The sequence below is a fragment of the Gopherus evgoodei genome, chromosome 9 (assembly GCF_007399415.2).
Source record: "Gopherus evgoodei ecotype Sinaloan lineage chromosome 9, rGopEvg1_v1.p, whole genome shotgun sequence".
In the NCBI taxonomy this organism is placed as follows: Eukaryota; Metazoa; Chordata; order Testudines; family Testudinidae; genus Gopherus; species Gopherus evgoodei.
Genome location: NC_044330.1, coordinates 103,510,570 through 103,529,051, shown reverse-complemented (window position 1 = coordinate 103,529,051; position 18,482 = coordinate 103,510,570). Strand labels below are relative to the sequence as shown.

Genomic DNA, 18,482 nt, shown 5'->3' with positions numbered 1-18,482 from the left:
ATCAGCACAGTACTGACCAGGCCCCAGAAGAGCAAGGAGGACACAACTTATGATAGAAAATGTAAAGCAAATTCATCTGCTATTCCATAGCGCCATTATATGGATGTTATGCAGTCCGTGTTTGATTACAACACGTTGGTGTGTTTGAAAAGTTGCCCTGAAATCTTAAATTCATGTTGGCCTTAAAAAGTAATTCCTAAGTGTTAATTATTTACTTGTAATGACATGAGTTATTATTCCCTAGTAAGATTTGTTAGTACAAAGGGGCTGATCCTGCAAGGTGCTGGTCAGCTCCAGGAGTTGATGTCAGCTGGGGTGGAAGATGCTCAGCACCTCACAAGATCAAGCCTAAAATGGGGGACTCCTGGTTGCAGCCAAAATGCATCTGAATTTGAAGGTTATTATATTTGGATTAAGATGCATTTCAAAACGTTTTGCTTTCGTAGATTTCACTGGAGATGCAACAACTGAAGATACAACCATAGCTATTCCTGGATATACTACTATACATTATACAACCATGTCTGTCCCTGAGCCAAAAGAGATGACAAGAGCCGAATTCTCTAGTACTGCTGAAACATCTCAAGCACCTGAGACCACATTAACGGTTAACCCAGATGGGACCACACATACACTCTTATCCTCTTCCACAACATCAACGCCCAGTACCTCAGTTACCGTGTCAGGGACTACCCATCCACGGATATCTGCAGGAACCACAGCTTCACCCACCTCCTCTTCCACAACATCATCGCCCAGTACCTCAGTTACTGTGTCCGGGACTATGCAGCCATTGATATCTGCTGCGACCACAGCTTCACCCACCTCCTCTTCCACAACATCATCGCCCACTACCTCAGTTACCGTGCCCGGGACTACCCAACCATTGATATCTGCTGGGACCAAAGCTTCACCCACCTCCTCTTCCACAACAACAAAGCCCAGTACCTCAGTTACCGTGTCCGGGACTACCCAGCCATTGATATCTGCTGGGACCAAAGCTTCACCCACCTCCTCTTCCACAACATCAACATCCACTACCTCAGTTACCGTGCCCGGGACTACTCATCCATTGATATCTGCTGGGACCACAGCTTCACCCACCTCCTCTTCCACAACATCATCACCCAGTACCTCAGTTACCGTGTCCGGGACTACGCAGCCATTGATATCTGCTGGGACCACAGCTTCACCCACCTCCTCTTCCACAACATCAACACCCAGTACCTCAGTTACCGTGCCTGGGACTATGCAGCCATTGATATCTGCTGGGACCACAGCTTCATTGAAACCGAAAGAGACTGTTCCTACCTCCAAACCTGGTGATGCAACATCACAACCTATTGTAACTACATCTACCACTAAACCTACTTGTATTTTGTCTGTTTCCAGAACAGTGATAACCTTATCTACAGATACCAAAACCACATCCAAACCCGCCAAATCCACATCTGTATCTACACCTGATCTGTCCACTACAGTAAAATCAGATAAAAAAGGTATGGAATTTGCATAATTTTCTGTGGGTAAAGAGGAGTGGACTATACAGAATGCCAGATTTCATCTAGGCTTCTACATTAAACCATGAAAAGAAACACCCCTTCTAATGATCCAGCCCCAGTAGCAAGGAAGAGATGAAAACCCTGATAGTTCTTAGGCACTGTTCAGCCAGCTAAGAGTATCGCATTCAATCCACAGTATACAATCTCTTTCTTAAAATGAATGGAAACATGACAACCTGTGTGACTGAGTTCTTCTTTTCGCAGGCTCTCACATTGTTGTCCCTGCAGATTCATTGTGGGCATAAATTAGCAAGTCATGATTGTTTGGGCTTGTTAGTAATTAGCTGCCTAGCTACCTGTTTGTTTAACTCAGGTGGTTTGATGCTAACAAGTGATGCTTCCAGCTGCAGTTCATTTTTGGCTAAACAAATGCAGCTGCAGTTGTCTCCCCCTGATTATCTGGCTGTTAACCCCAGCCAAATACATATATACATGTTGACTACATATAGTATGCCTAATATGTTGAGATTAACTATTTTTCTTAGAAAAGCAATTTACGCAGCTCCCTGATGTAAATTAGCCAGAAACCCTCACAACTGCTATATATCTAAGAGCTAGATTGGGCCTTTAAAATCAAATATATAGACGTGAAAAGGTAAATTGCATATTTTCCAACTATCACAAAGCAGAGCAATTTATCATCTGTGAAGGCTTTTTTCTCTCTTATTGTGCATCCTCCCTACAATGTAACCCCAAATGAAAAGGACTGTTATTTTTTATTAGAGAGACAAGCTGAGTGAGGTAATAATCTTTTATTGAACCAACTTCTGTTGGTCAGAGAAACAAGATTTCAAACTCCACAGAGCTCTTCCAGGTCTGGAAAAGGTACTCAGAAGGCATGTCTACACAGGGATTTAAAAACCCACAGCTACCCCTCAGCTGACTCTGGCTCATGGGACTTGGGCTCCAGGGCTGAAAAAATTGTTGTGTAGACATTTGGGCTCGGGCTGATGCCTGAGCTGTGTGGGACCCTGCCAGGGTTGAAGGTCTCAGATCTTGGGCTCCAGCCTAAGCCGGAATATCTATACAGCAATTTTTAGCTCTGCTGCCTGAGCCCAAGTCAGCTGACCTGGCCAGGCCCAGGTGTTTCAGCTAGATTCAAGGTGGAACAAATTGTTTCGCATACGTAGTTAACACATATTTCAAGGGAACATTAAATATGAAGTGGCCTGTTAACACCTCTCAAGTCATAGGGGAGAAAGGGGAAAAAAGCTGGGGGAGGGGTAAATTGGTTATAGATTGGTGTAATAAACCATAAATCTAGTATCTATTCAGTCCATGATTTTAAGTGTCTGGCTGAGTTATGAACAACAAGGAGTTCAGTGGCACCTTAAAGACTAACAGATTTATTTTGGCATAAGCTTTTGTGAGTAATGTAAGCTCCCCTGCTTGTCTTTTGAAGGTGTTGTGCAGAATTCCCTTGAGGATGAGGTGAGGACCAGCAGCTCAAACACTATATGGGGATGGCTGAGTTACTGCAGAGAATTCTTTCCTAGGGTCTGGCTGGCGTGTCTTGTCCCATGCTTAGGGTCTAACTGATCGCCATAGTTGGGGTCAGGAAGGAATTTTTCCCCAAGTCAGATTGGCGGAGACTCTGTTGGGAAGGTTTCAACTTCCTCAGCAGCATAGATCACTTGCAGGTTTAGTGTAAAAATAGTGGATTCTCAGTAACATGAAGTCTTTAAATCATGATTTGAGGACTTCAGTAACTCAGCCAGAGGTTAGGGGTCTATTACAGGAGTGGGTGGGTGAGGCTCTGTGGCCTGTGATGTAGATAATGATGGTCCCAGGTGGTCTTAATGGCTATGTCATTTTGTAAAAAGTGTTCACTCACAGGTGACAGCATTTGTCTTATTTTTTCCTCTGTGAGTTCATTCAAGAATGTAGTGATTGTCTCCTTTCAGCCACATAGCTGTTATTGGGGCATTTAGTGTGCTGGATGAGATACAGTAGGATCGCAGAGTTACGAACACCAGAGGTATGAACTGACCATACACCTCTTTTGGAACTGGAGGTATGCAAGCAGGCAGCAGAAGAGACAAAAAAGACAAAAAACCCCAAAACCAAACATGGTACACTACTGTGTTAAACGTGAACTACTAAAAAAAAAGTTGAAAGGCTTTTTTTTAAAAAAAAGGTTTGATAAGATAAGGAAACTGTCTGTGCTTGTTTCATTTAAATTAAGACAGGTAAAAGCAGCATTTCTCTTCTGCATAGTGAAGTTTAAAAAGCTGTATTAAGTCAATGTTCAATTGTAAACTTTTGAAAGAACCACATGTTGAGTTCAGTGTTACAAACCTCCATTTTTGAGGTCTTCATAGCTCTGAGGTTCTGCTGTACACCACATGCTTTGCTAGGCATGTGTAGCACCCATGGATCTTAAAAGGTGTGTTGTGGGGGCTGTTGATCATCATAGCAGTGGAAGTACGTTGTTCTGAGGTTGCCTCATGGAATGGGCCACCCTTCCCTGTGGGAGTGTCCTTGTTTGGTGAAGGTTGTTCTGAGAGTGTAAAGATGTATAGCCCAATTGGACTAACTCTATACAGGGGTGGCTCCAGGTTTTGCAGCTATTGTTCTGGCAGGGTCTGGTGTTGCTTTGAGTTGGTGTGTCCTGGTTTGTGGGGAGTTTGCTTCTGATGATGAGCTTGGAGGGGTTGGGGAGGAGTGGTTGAAGGTCAGAAGTGGAGGTTCAGGAAAGATCTCTTTCAGGCTGTGGTCCCCATGGAATATGGGTAGTAGTTTGATGATCCTCTGCATCAGTTCCACTGTGGGATGTAGGTGACAACTGAGTTGTGGGTGGTCAGAGAGGATTTTATTTCTGTACTGAAGCAAGTTCTCTCAGGGTACTTGTAGGTTGCCTCATGGAATGGGCCACCCTTCCCTGTGGGAGTGTCCTTGTTTGGTGAAGGTTGTTCTGAGAGTGTAAAGATATATAGCCCAGACTATATATAATTACCATTTATTATTTGTATGCCAGTAATAGCCAGGGGCTCCTCTTAGGGATCAAGTGGGGCAGATGCAGTACAAAGAGTAAAATTACAAGCCCCGCTTCAAAGAGCTTATAGTTAAAGGCCCAGATCCTGCAGTAAGCGGTTTCTGGGCAGACCCAGGGCCGACGCTTCCATTTAGGCAACCTAGACGGTCACCTCAGGAGCTAGGATTTGGGGGGGCAGCATTTTGCCACCCTCGGGGGGCAATTCGGCAGCGGGGGGTCCTTCCGCGCTCCAGGTCTTCGGTGGCAATTCTGCGGCAGGTCCTTCACTCGCTCCGGGACCCGCCGCCAAAGTGCCCTGAAGACCGGGAGCTGTGCAAGGACTCCCCCACCGCAGAATTGCTGCCAATGACTGGGAGAGTGGAAGGACCCCCACCTAGGGCGCCAAAAAGCCTGGTGCCGCTCCTGGGCAGACCCCTGCATCTATGCACAGTCTCAGTGAAGTCAATGGGGAACTGTGCACCCACAGGAGACTGACCACTCAGAGCTTATTGCCGGATCAGGCTCTGAGTATAAGGGGAGTTAGGTACCCAACTCCTGTTGACTCCAGGAGTGCCCAACAGTTGACAGACAGGGATGGGAGGAGGCAGGGATGCCAATATATTTTTATTCCAACTACAAACTACAGCTCCCCTTCTTTTCCATTACTACAGTTACCTTCTATGACATCAAAATGAACTTTTCTCTCTTCTATGAAACTCACAGAACTCCTGATTATTATGATGCAAACAACCTTGCTAAAAACTGGGTAAGTGGATTTCCCCCAACCCATTAAATTGTGGATAAGTATCAGGAGATAAGGGAATCTGAAAGAACAATATGAGCTCCCAGGGCAAAGCACAGAGAATTGTTCAGTTAACCAAAGGAACAACATTATGGAGTTTCATAATCATGTTATCCAATAGATTTTTCATGAAGAGACATGGTGGGAGAGATAATATCTTTAATTGGACTAACTCTATACAGGGGTGGCTCCGGGCACCAGCACATCAAGCGCGTGCCTGGGGCGACAAGCCATGGGGGCGCTCTGCCAGTCGCTGCGAGGGCAGCAGGCAGATTGCCTTCAGCGCCATGCCTGTGGAGGGTCCGCTGGTCCCGCGGCTTCGACGGACCTCCTGCAGCCATGCCACCGAATCCGTGGGACTAGGGACCTCCCGCAGGCAAGCCGCTGAAGGTAGGCTGCCTGCCATGCTTGGGGCGGCAAAATACCTAGAGCTGCCCCTGACGCTATAGCGCTCTTCTTCAGGTCTGGGAAACTGCTAGCATCACTACTAAAGGGTAGGTAGAACAGATTGTTTAGCATAAGTAAATATTGTAAAAGACCATTCAAGGTAGAGGGGCCTGTCAACACTTCTGCAGTCATAGGACAAAAAGAGGGGGTTAGTGGATCACAGATTATTGTAATCAGACCAACTCAATATTTCTATTCGGTCCGTGATTTGTAGTGGCTGGCAAAGTTATGAATTTAAGCTCCCAGGCTCATCTTTTGACAGTATTGTGCAGGTTTCCTTTGAGGATGAGGACAGACTGATCAAGCTATATCACACTTCTTTGTGAAGAGTGTTCAGAGATTAGAATTAGAGTTGGTCAAAAACTAGAATGAATTTTGACATTGAAAAATGGGTAAATTTTGCAACAAAAACATTGAAACTATGGATTTACAAGCACCTCTAGTTAAAATATTGACCTGAGTTAATGAGAAACTTGTTTCTTTTACAGTTCAATGCCAGATTTCCTGAAGGTGAATATATTGTGACAAATTATTATATAAAAACTGCAGGCAGGTAAGAACTTGACTATAGGGTGTTTATTTACTCCACAACCTAACCTAAGCGTTGGGAGAGTTTGTAATCAGAATCCTGACTGACATTTCACAAATGACCTCTCTGTATAATGGGACAAACCAAAACCCCAGATAAATGGAAGTTGGGCACCGAATACCTTTGAGGAGCTAGGTCTGAGTGCCGAAAGTCTGCCACAGGATTTACAGGCACAAAACTCTATTAAAAATAACAGTATTTCTGCATCAAACTCCCACACTGCTCTTTAGAGCCAAACCCATGTACGTTCATATTTAATCTGTAGGCAGGTGAGAGAAGTGGGGTTGTTTAGCATTTGCTAGATTGATGGAAATGTCACTTGTACAGGCTGAGACGTAGTTTTACCATTACGCACATTTTGACTTTCTGCTTTCTCCTCCCGCATCATCACTTGAATGATGGAGGTTGTGGATGGCAACAACAAAACAAAACATTGCACTGTTTATGTGAGGCATGTTGTTGTGTATTTGGTTGTCATGGTTTTTGTTCCCATGGCAACTGAGTTAGATTATTAGAGGATAGCCCAACCAGCTTCAGCTGGTTAGGTGAGCTCTGTGTCTGTAAATAAATGGTAGTTTTGTTAGCTGTCTGCTCTCTGGCCTCAAGTGATTTCTTCCTAAACCGGCTGCCCCCAAAGGATATAACAAGTGGCGACGATGGATGGGATTCTGGTGCTGCTCCAGTAACAGAAGGAAGTAGAAGTCAAGGTAAAGAACAAACAAACAAACAAAAACTGCTTGTTTGCACTGACTGTGAAAGTGAAACTAAAAATCATGGCTACTCTGACCGGGCCACTGGAACCTTTTGATGAGAATATAGAGCAGTGGCATGTGTAGCGTTTTGAGCTTTTTGTTATTGCAAATGACATTACAGAAGCGAAGAAGGTGCCAATATTCTTAAGTGTTGTAGGGGCTAAAAGCTACGCAGCTTACTACCGTTAAGCCTGAGACTAAATCTTACGGTGACATTGTGGAAATCCTGGGGTCCCATTTTTCCCCAAAACCACTGGTAGTTGCTGAAAGGTATCGGTTCCACAAAAGAGACCAAAAAGAAGATGAAACAGTTGTACAATTTGTAGCAATTTTAAAAAAGCTGGCAGAACACTGTGAATTTAAAGAGATGTTAAATGATGCCCTGTGTGACAGGTTAGTGTGTGGCCTCTACAGTGAAGCTATACAGAAGCGCCTACTGGCACAGGCTCAGCTTACATTACAGAAGGCTGTTGATATTGCTGTATCCATGGAACTGGCTACAAGGGAGGCGCAATACATCGGTGCATCCCCTAGGGTGCAAAAAGTATCACAAGAACCTACCCACAAAACTGTGCGGCGTCAGGAATGTTACCGCAGTGGTAAGCCGGGTCATCAGGCATCAGAATGCTGGTGTAAGGACCTGGTGTGTTGACACTGTGGCAAAAAGGGACACATAGAGTGTGCCTGTAAACAAAAGAAAAAGAGGCCTGTGGTCTGGCCAACAAAAAGAGGAACCTGCATACCCTAGAGCAGACCCAGGATGATCAAGGTGACACCTCATCGCAAGAGGAAGTGCCACTGCATGTTTTGTCTTTGGCAGTGGGCTCACACGAATACTGGGTAACCCTATTGTTGGATGGCAAACCTATACGCATGGAACTGGACACCAGTGCAGCCGTCTCGCTGGTCTCCGAGACTATGTATAAAGAAAAGCTACAGCATCTTCTGCTTAAGGCAACAAAAACTGTTCTGAAGACGTATACGGGAGAAGTTGTGCCCATGTTTACAAAGATTACAAAGGATGAATATAGGCAAATAACACAGGAATGCAGAGGCAAGATTAGAAAGGCAAAGGCACAAAATGAGCTCAAACTAGCTATTGGAATAAAGGGAAACAAGAAGACTTTTTATCAATACATTAGAAGCAAGAGGTAGACCAAGGACAGGGTAGGCCCACAGCTCAGTGAGGAGGGGGAAACAGTAACGGGAGACTTGGAAATGGCAGAGATGCTTAATGACTTCTTTGTTTCGGTCTTCACTGAGAAGTCTGAAGGAATGTCTAATATAGTGAATGCTTATGGGAAGAGGGTAGGTTTAGAAGATAAAATAAAAAAGAGCAAGTAAAAAATCACTTAGAAAAGTTAGATGCCTGCAAGTCACCAGGGCCTGATGAAATGCATCCTAGAATACTCAAGGAGTTAATAGAGGAGGTATCTGAGCCTCTAGCTATTATCTTTGGGAAATCATGGGAGACGGGGGAGATTCCAGAAGACTGGAAAAGGGCAAATATAGTACCCATCTATAAAAAGGGAAATAAAAACAACCCAGGAAACTACAGACCAGTTAGTTTAACTTCTGTGCCAGGGAAGATAACGGAGCAGGTAATTAAAGAAATCATCTGCAAACACTTGGAAGGTGGTAAGGTGATAGGGAATAGCCAGCATGGATTTGTAAAGAACAAATCATGTCAAACTAATCTGATAGCGTTCTTTGATAGGATAACGAGCCTTGTGGATAAGGGAGAAGCGGTGGATGTGATATACCTAGACTTTAGTAAGGCATTTGATACAGTCTCGCATGATATTCTTATAGATAAACTGGGAAAGTACAATTTAGATGGGACTACTATAAGGTGGGTGCATAACTGGCTGGATAATCGTACTCAGAGAGTAGTTGTTAATGGCTCCCAATCCTGCTGGAAAGGTATAACAAGTGGGGTTCCGCAGAGGTCTGTTTTGGGACTTGCTCTGTTCAATATCTTCATCAACGATTTAGATGTTGGCATAGAAAGTACGCTTATTAAGTTTGCGGACGATACCAAACTGGGAGGGATTGCAACTGCTCTAGAGGACAGGGTCAAAATTCAAAATGATCTGGACAAATTGGAGAAATGGTCTGAGGTAAACAGGATGAAGTTCAGTAAAGATAAATGCAAATTGCTCCACTTAGGAAGGAACAATCAGTTTCACACATACAGAATGGGAAAAGACTGTCTAGGAAGGAGTATGGCAGAAAGATCTAGGGGTCATAGTGGACCACAAGCTTAATATGAGTCAGTGTGATACTGTTGCAGAAAAAGCAAACGTGATTCTGGGATTCATTAACAGGTGTGTTGTAAACAAGACACGAGAAGTCATTCTTCCGCTTTACTCTGTGCTGGTTAGGCCTCAACTGGAGTATTGTGTCCAGTTCTGGGCACCGCCTTTCAAAAAAGATGTGGAGAAATTGGAGAGGGTCCAGAGAAGAGCAACAAGAATGATTAAAGGTCTTGAGAACATGACTTATGAAGGAAGGCTGAAACAATTGGGTTTGTTTAGTTTGGAAAAGAGAAGACTGAGAGGGGACCTGATAGCAGTTTTCAGGTATCTAAAAGGGTGTCATCAGGAGGAGGGAGAAAACTTGTTCACCTTAGCCTCCAATGATAGAACAAGAAGCAATGGGCTTAAACTGCAGCAAGGGAGATTTAGCTTGGACATTAGGAAAAAGTTCCTAACTGTCAGGGTAGTTAAACACTGGAATAGATTGCCTAGGGAAGTTGTGGAATCTCCATCTCTGGAGATATTTAAGAGTAAGTTAGATAAATGTCTATTAGGGATGGTCTAGACAGTATTTGGTCCTGCCATGAGGGCAGGGGACTGGACTCGATGACCTCTCGAGGTCCCTTCCAGTCCTAGAGTCTATGAGTCTATGTTGGGCACTATTGATGTTAAGGTGGAGCTCAATGGACAGGCTGCTAAATTGCCACTGTTTGTGGTGAGAGGTAACTACACAGCCTTAACGGGTAGGTCTTGGCTTGGGAAGATTCAGCTGAACTGGGCAGAAGTGCACCGGATGACTAAAGAAGAAATCAGTCTAACCCCTATACTAAGGAAACATGCTGCTGTTTTTGGAGATGATTTGGGAAATATGAAGGGAATCACTGTGACATTGAACATTAAACCTGACAGTCCACCAAAATATCTGAAAGCCCCAACTGTGCCATATGCCATCAGGCCAAAAGCTGAAGCAGACCTGGAGGGCCTGGTCACCAATGGAGTCCTAATACCAGTTACCCATAGCTCATGGGCCACTCCTATCATCCCAATAGTGAAGTAAGATGGCTCTCTCTGGATTTGCAGTGATTTTAAAGTCACTGTCAACCCAGTGTTGTGTGCAGAGCAATACCTGCTTCCCTGCATCGATGACCTCTTCACAGGCCTGGCTGGGGGACAAAAGTTCAGTAAGATTGATCTGAGTCAAACATATTTACAGATGCACGTCGATGAAAAGTCCCAAGAGCTGTTGACTATTGTGACTCATAAGGGGCTTTATCGATACTGTCGCCTACCCTTCGGAATAACGTCTGCTCCCGCCCTGTTCCAGAGGGCTATGGACCAGATCTTGTGTGGCTTGTCAGGAGTTCAGTGCTATCTGGATGATATCCTGGTCACTGGAAGGAAAGAAGAGGATCACTTAAAGAATTTAGAGGCTACCCTACGAAGACTGGAAGAGTATGGCCTACGAGTTCGCAAAGACAAGTGTGAATTCTTCAAGCCCTCTGTTGAATATTTGAGACACATCATTGATTCTGCAGGTCTTCATAAGGCCCCTGCAAAAGTTAAAGCTATTGTGGAGGCTCCCCCACCTCGAAATGTAAGCCAGCTGCGCTCGTTTCTAGGACTACTGAACTATTATGGAAAGTTCATCTCACAGTTAGCCACATTGCTAAAACCACTTCATGAGCTCCTTGGGCAGAACAAGGCCTGGAAGTGGATTGAAACCTGTGATGTTGCATTTAACAAAGCTAAGGATACATTGCTAAATTCTGAAGTTCTAATGCACTTTGATCCATCCTTACCCCTACAGTTGGCCTGCGATGCCTCCCCTTATGGAGTAGGAGCAGTCGTGTCACACATTATGCCTTCGGGAGAAGAGAGATCTATTGCTTTTGCTTCGCACACTCTAAGCAAAGCAGAAACTAACTACGCCCAAATCGAATGTGAGGCATTAGGAATTGTTTTGGAAATTCAGAAGTTTCATCAGTACCTGTTTGGGTGAAAGTTTACTTTTCTCACAGACTATCGACCTCTGACGTCAATTTTTGGACCCTACACAGGCATTCCCCCGTTAGCTGCTAGTCATATGCAACGTTGGGCATTGTTACTTTCGGCACACACATATGAAATCAAATATCAGAAATCCACTCTGCATGGCAATGCAGATGGCCTCTCAAGGTTGCCTTTTCCAGTCAAACATCAAGATAGTGCCCAAAAGGAAATCTTCTACTTTGCCCAAAAGGAAATCTTCTACTTTGAACAGGTAGAGAACACACCCATCACTGCTACTCAGATAAAGAAGGTAACTCGCGTTGACCCAGTATTGTCCCAAGTTATGGACCTGGTGATGCATGGAAAATCTCGACAAACCTCTCCGGTCTCACCCGACCTTGTTTCCTACATGTCCAGGAGGACGGAGTTATCGGTCCAATCTGGTTGTTTGTTGTGGAGGAGACATGTCATTATTCCTCCACCACTGAGATCACAGATGTTAGAACAGCTACATTCCGGTCACTGTGGAATAGTGCGCATGAAGGAAATTGCACGAAGCTATTTTTGGTGGCCTGGATTGGACCGTGCTATTGAAGAGAAGGCAAAAGCTTGTATGTCATGTCAGGGTGTGAGGAATGCACCCCAGTGGGCACCCCTACATCCATGGGACTGGCCTGAAAACCCGTGGCAACATATTCACATTGACTTCTCTGGCCCCCTTGAAGGAAGCGTGTTCTTGGTGGCAGTAGATGCCCATTCTAAATGGCCAGAAGTCTCTATAATGCAGTCCACTACTGCAGAGAGTACTAGCCAAAAACTACGGGGACTCTTTAGTCGTTTCAGTCTGCCAGAACAACTTGTGAGTGACAACGGACCGCAGTTCGTCTCTCAGGAGTTTCAAAATTTTATGAAGGCAAATGGGATACACCACATCACGTCAGCACCATATCATCCATCCACCAACAGATTAGCTGAAAGATTTGTGCAGACAATTAAACACGCTTTGAAATCAGCAAGGGGACAACACGCCATTCAAAAGCATCTGGATACCTTCTTACTTTCCTACAGAAACACACCTCATACGACCCAGGCATCCCCGGCCTTTCTAATGATGGGACAACAGCTGTGCACTTGCTTTGATCTGCTGAAACCTTCTGAACCCCGACAAATTGTGCAACATCAGCAGCAATATCAAGTCATCAGACAGGCACCCAGAGCAAAAGACCGAACCTTTCACCCGGGACAGCCAGTTTTGGCTCGGAATTATACTTCCAGAGCTAAATGGGTCCCTGCCACGATCATCACTCAAAACAGGACCTGTTTCCTACACAGTCCGGACTGCAGAGAATCTTACCTGGCGGCGACATGTAGATCAGCTGTTGCCAGGTCATGCCAGTCCTCAGGACACATCTGCAGTTGAGTGGTCTGACTTCACCTCTTCTGGTGAGACACCGAATCACAAATCACCTGTTTCTGACTGTTCTCCATTACTGCCGGCGGCTGAGATACCCCTTTGCCCAGCACAAGCTGATACCACCTCCTCACCTGTTCGTGCTGCGGACCCTGAGCCCATGGTACTTTCGGGTGCAACAACACCAGAAGTTCGCCGTAATCCACCTAGAGACAGAAGGCCTCCTCATCGGCTGGATCTTTACCTAGGGTGAACCCATGGTTATGGGGCAAAATAATCCCCAGGGTTTAGCTGGGAATGGAGGCAGTCTACCCTCCTTCTCTAGTCTAGTGTGTGTTTTATTTAGGGGATGTTCTTATTGGGGGAGGGGGGGCGGGCGAGGAATATGTTGTATAATTGGTTGTCATGGTTTTTGTTCCCATGGCAACTGAGTTAGATTATTAGAGGATAGCTCAGCCAGCTTCGGCTGGTTAGGTGAGCTCTGTGTCTGTAAATAAATGGTAGTTTTGTTAGCTGTCTGCTCTCTGGCCTCAAGTGATTTCTTCCTAAACCTGCTGCCCCCAAGGATATAACACATGTTAGATTCTGAAAATCTTAAGGGGAAAAGATAGAGACTGTGAAATAAAGACAGGGAAAGGTGGATTAAAAATGACAACTACTGGATCTGCAGAAAACATATGCAAGATGCATTAGTCAAATGGCTCTTAGGAATTAAGGGGTTAACATTTTTTAAGGTAGGAGCGGAGGGCTTCTAGACTATAGGATGAAAAACAGGGTACTGGCAGCTTTACTATACCCTTAGTAGTTTTTCCTCCTGAGCTAATTATCCCTAAAAAGCAAGACACGGACAGGAAAAAAAAAAAAACATGGCTAGAATGAAATAGAATAAAACTGGTTTGGGACTTGGGAGGACACTGTTGTAAGGAAGTGGCTCAAGTGTGCAACTGCTGAATCATGGGCTCTATGCTATGAATAGGTTCTTAACAACTCCGGTTGTAAGAGCAGGACCATGTGAAGTCTATTGCTGATGTAACCCTGAAGTCCGAGAGGCCTCTGGGGGCAGTGCAGTGACATCAGTGGTCATTCTTGACTGACCACAGATTTGTTATAGTATGAAATATTCCTGAAGATATAATGGGGCTGATTCTATGCCAAGGAAGTCAATGGTGAAGTTCCCACTGACTTCAGGAGCCCAAGGGCAGGCTCATCAGCTATGGGATGATTTCTTTAGGATATACACACACACAATTATTCTGCTCTTTTTTAGATACAGGAATAATTCTCCAGGAGAAAGCGTCCATGAGAGAGCTGATGTACGTATTATAAGATACAAACTCTACTTGCATTGAGTTGTTCTCGTTGGATAATCAAGAAATCATTTTTCCTCTTACTTTTAGCTTATACAGTATTTTAGCTGCATTCTGAAAGGTAGAAACAGAGACCGCATAGTAGAATGTAATGTGACTAGGCTGCCAAGGGATGGTAGAACCTCTAAAGATCAGCTCCAACCATTTTGCTCAGCCAGCTAGTCTGAGAGTTCATAGAGTAAGATTGATTTCTCACCACAAATTAACTCAGAAATGAATTTCAAAACACCTGCTAGCCGCCTGGGGAAAGCCCTGCAAACTGCGGTGTGATTTTACACTGCCTGATTTTCATATCAAGGCCAGGGGTTCAAGTGCCCATGGAGGGAGTTAGAAGTGAGACAAGTAAGCTGAGTTTAGAGTCAAATGTCCCTAAACAGTTCCAAACATGGTATGTGGTTGCATCTCACACATTGTTATTCTATTGTTAGTAACCACGACAACAGTATTTTGCCCCACCAGAGGCCTAGGTTGGCACAGCCCTGCCCTCCTGCATCTGGTTCAACATACTGTTTTTCTGCTGCATTGATAGGACCTACCTACGCTTGTGTCCAGTCCTTCCACCTGTCTTTGCAGTAAGATATCCCAGAGTGCATTGGCCCATGAGTTGTGCTGCTACCCAGTTGTGCTGTCAGATAGCTGTCCAGATTTTCCCAGAATACATGCCAACAGGAGAAGGCAGAGTGGGAGGGCTGGACCTGAGGATATGGCTGAGGTGGAGTGTGCACACAAACAAAGCCATGTGACTTATGACCAGGACTCTGAACAGTAACAGTCCTAGTTGGAGCAGACATAGAATTTTATTCACAGTGTGTTGTTTTTCAAAAGCCCTATTTCTGCCTCTCTCTTTCTGGCTGATTGCAAGGCATCAGTCCTACTCTGCCTTGGATCCATAGCTGAGACAGTCTTCTGTCCCTGTTTGCATCCTCACATCAGCAGCAACTAGCTGGTATACCTTGTTTTTATAGTCATCTTAATATAATGCACCAGTAAAACTACTGCAAAATGCAAACTTGTACTGGACATGAATAGTCAATTACTGACATTTAAAGCATTGAGTGTGTTAGTAGCTACTGTTCACTTTCACTGAAAACCATTACAATTACATTAAAGCCAGTTGTATTATTCTAACCTTATTCTTGTCCTGTTCTGTATTTTGTGAACTGAAGATGGAAGAAAAGCAGAATTCACAAAGGTAGGATACATGTTTACAAATTGTGTGCTTAAATCTAAATTCTACCAACACAATTAAATCAATTCCTTCCTTCACTTTTACACAGTATATTGGTGCTGATTCAATAATAGGATGATCAAGGTACTTACTAGTTCTAGGGGGTTAAAATTATGATAACTTTTATAACAAAGTAGAGCTAGGCATGATGAGGATACTTAGCATACTCTACAGTGGAACCTATCCTTAAGACACACCCCAAAGAATCCCCCGACATACTGAGAATAGTTCTGCCTCCTGTGTAGAAAACCAAGGAGTGATTGCTCAAGAGAGGTTTCAGTGCTGTACCATGCTTTGGACACTACAGGGCCTGCACAAGAAGAGACTGCAGGCAATACTCTCCTAGCTGAGACTGCCATAACCAAGTCTTGTCTGAGTGATGCTCTTATTCTTTGCCCAGCGTGTTTGGTGGCAATACTCCCTCATATGATATGACTATGCCCTCTGCTAAGGTGGTCACAGGAGGCTTGTCTCTAAGGCCTTTGTTACTCAGCCAAAGTTAAGTAGGTATTGCTGGGTAATGCCCACTCCATTTGAAGCACACACTCCTAAACCAGTCGAGGAAGAATTACACAGCTCTTGAACTTTTTGAAAAAACAAAAAAAACCCCCCACCTTTAGTTTTTGGGGGTCATGGAGGATGGTTACTTTGGTGTTTCATTTTCCAAAAACATGAGCACCCGTGATGTTACACCCCATCTGTACTTAATTCTGGAAAGCTTAGTTGAGGGCCTGAGGTACTTCACTCAAACTCCCAGCTTCAGAGAGATTTCTCCTTCTCTGTAGGAGATCTGGAGCGGAGATACTCTCAGGAGAGGTTAAGACTTTTTGCTGCCCCTTTAAGATTGGGCAGTGAGCAATACCCTTTGCCAGCCCCTGGGTCCATCCCCTGAGGGACACAGCACATTAGCAGGAGATTGAAAGGATAGTCTGCAGGAAAAGAGTAGCTGATTCTCGACCTCCTGTGGGACCACAGGCATTGGAAAGGAAGAGGAAAAGCATCTGAGTCACTTCACCCCATGGTCCCTGCTGCAAGGTCAGGGCTGAGTGGGGAATAAGCACAGAGTCACTGCAGCTAAATGGCTCATTGATAGCAGGCAGTCACAAGAGCTAGCACCCTTCATAGCAGCTGAGGCCTTGCAAGTAAAAGAGCTTGTGAGAGAAAGTTGGTTTGCAGCTCTCTCAACCATCTTAGCATGGACTTTGCCTGTGGGCTGACTCAGAGTAGGAATTGCTTCTTCCAGGTTTCTATAAGATTTCCCCCCCTCCCCCACCCCCCACATCTTTCCTGGAGACTCAGGGAGCTCCTGCAAAATTTTTCTGCTTGTTCTGCAAGCCATGGAGATAGGGGTGGTGGGCAGTCATTGGCTTGGTCTCAGTGAAGGGCCTGCTCAACTGTATCAGCATAGACCCCACCCACTCACCAGGTTTCAGTATGGGCTGTTTGATTCTCTCAGTATGGACCTCTTCCCCACACTGACGGGGAGCTGGGTCCTGCAGCCACGCCATCTGCCCTTTCTGAAGGGTGAGGGAAGGAGAGGTGCTGGCCTGAAAATCGTCCTCAGAAAGCCACAAGAATTTTATTTACTTGAGTTTAGCTGTTTTGAGGAGAAAAACCTAGACGCCAAGACTCTAAAGGGAGTGATGGAGCCAGCTGCATGTGCTGCTTGGAGGAGAGAATTCTGGGCAGTTCTTCGAGGGTTGATTCTATGCCCAGCCGCAGAGCTAAGTTCTGGTCTGGCTCTAGGGAAATGGGGAATGCCCATGGGTGAAGCAGCATGCCCTGGCAGTACACATCATATCCACAGTTTACAGTTTTGTTCAATGGTTTTTGGCACTCCCCACCCCCATAACAAATCCTTTCAACACCACTGGGAATGCCCCACTCTGAAGACTGACAATGTAAAGTGCTAAGGATTCTGCTTACAGTTCAATTTTAGAGTAATTACATGGTTAGCTTAGTCCATATTCTGAACAATTGCTGAAAAAAGTGCATGGCTGTGACTTACTAAAGAAGAGTGTAAGATAATGTTAGAGACTCATGATCACAGTTTCACAGGAAACTGAAATTTGGGGCCAGATTCTCATGCCACAAGGAGTACCTCACTCCAGAATCAGGCCTTATTTTCAGTGAAAAGGTATTACTCAGCATAAAGTAATAGCATCAGTATCTGGTCATTACTGCAGCATTGTAAACACAATAGGTGATGAAATTATGCAATTCAATACAACATTGAATGTTAATGATTAATTACAGGATAGCCTGATGGTACAAATGTTTCATTGTTTGTGTGCATTATATTTGTAGCTATGCCTTCAAAGCCATCATAAAAGCCACATCCACTCACCCACAAGAAGACTTGATTATCATGATAGAAAAAAAGTTGCAGAGGAAGTATGAAGAGGGGCCCTTCTCTGTATCTGTGGAACCTGAAGATATGATTGTCAGTTCAATAGGTAATTGTATTTATTAAGTTCTAGTATCTGTTGCCAGACTCCAAAAATACACGAGTTTCATGAAGGTTGGCCCAAACTCAAAAGTTGGTACTGAGTCACAGATTCCAGGGGCAGAAGAGACCATTATGATCAAACGTGACCTCAGGCATGGAACAGGCTGTAGAATTTTACCTAATAATTCTTGCATCAAGACCAATAACTTCTAGCTTAACTAGAGGATTTCTATCAAAGATATCCAGGCTTGAGGTAAAGACTCCAGGGGATGGAAAATTTAATCGCTCACAGCCCTTAGTAATCGGTTCCAATGGTTACTGATAGAAGATGAGGTATACTGGCTTCAGCATCACTTAAGTCACCTGCTAACCCTGTGTCTGAATTTGGCCTGTTCTATTTTACTGTGCACTCTACTTCCTGACAAATGGAAACAGACCTAAACTAGAGTTCTGGGTCTGGACATTTCTGAAATGCAGGAAAAGTGCACGTGTGGTATGACTCCAAGCATGGCAGCTCAGGTCCTTTGCTAGAAACAAGTCTCCTGATTGCTGGAGCTAGTGCTGATTCAAAAAATCAAGTCTCCAGCACCAAACCCAAAACACACCACAGAAGGCAAAACACTTGCACCACTAAGAGAAGGTTCCCCCGCTCCC

General features: G+C 44.6%; 1 protein-coding gene across 1 annotated transcript in view; it reads left to right on the top strand.

Annotated features, from left to right (window-relative positions):
- The first annotated feature begins 544 nt into the window (after nt 1-544).
- The window catches only part of LOC115657041 (adhesion G-protein coupled receptor G4-like), a 36,745-nt gene continuing 18,807 nt past the window's right edge, over nt 545-18,482 (top strand). The window contains exons 1-6 of the mRNA XM_030574236.1: nt 545-1,499; nt 5,208-5,302; nt 6,274-6,338; nt 14,052-14,097; nt 15,318-15,343; nt 17,687-17,835. Coding sequence (XP_030430096.1) covers nt 545-1,499; nt 5,208-5,302; nt 6,274-6,338; nt 14,052-14,097; nt 15,318-15,343; nt 17,687-17,835 — 1,336 coding nt within the window. The remainder of the gene's footprint in view (nt 1,500-5,207; nt 5,303-6,273; nt 6,339-14,051; nt 14,098-15,317; nt 15,344-17,686; nt 17,836-18,482) is intronic.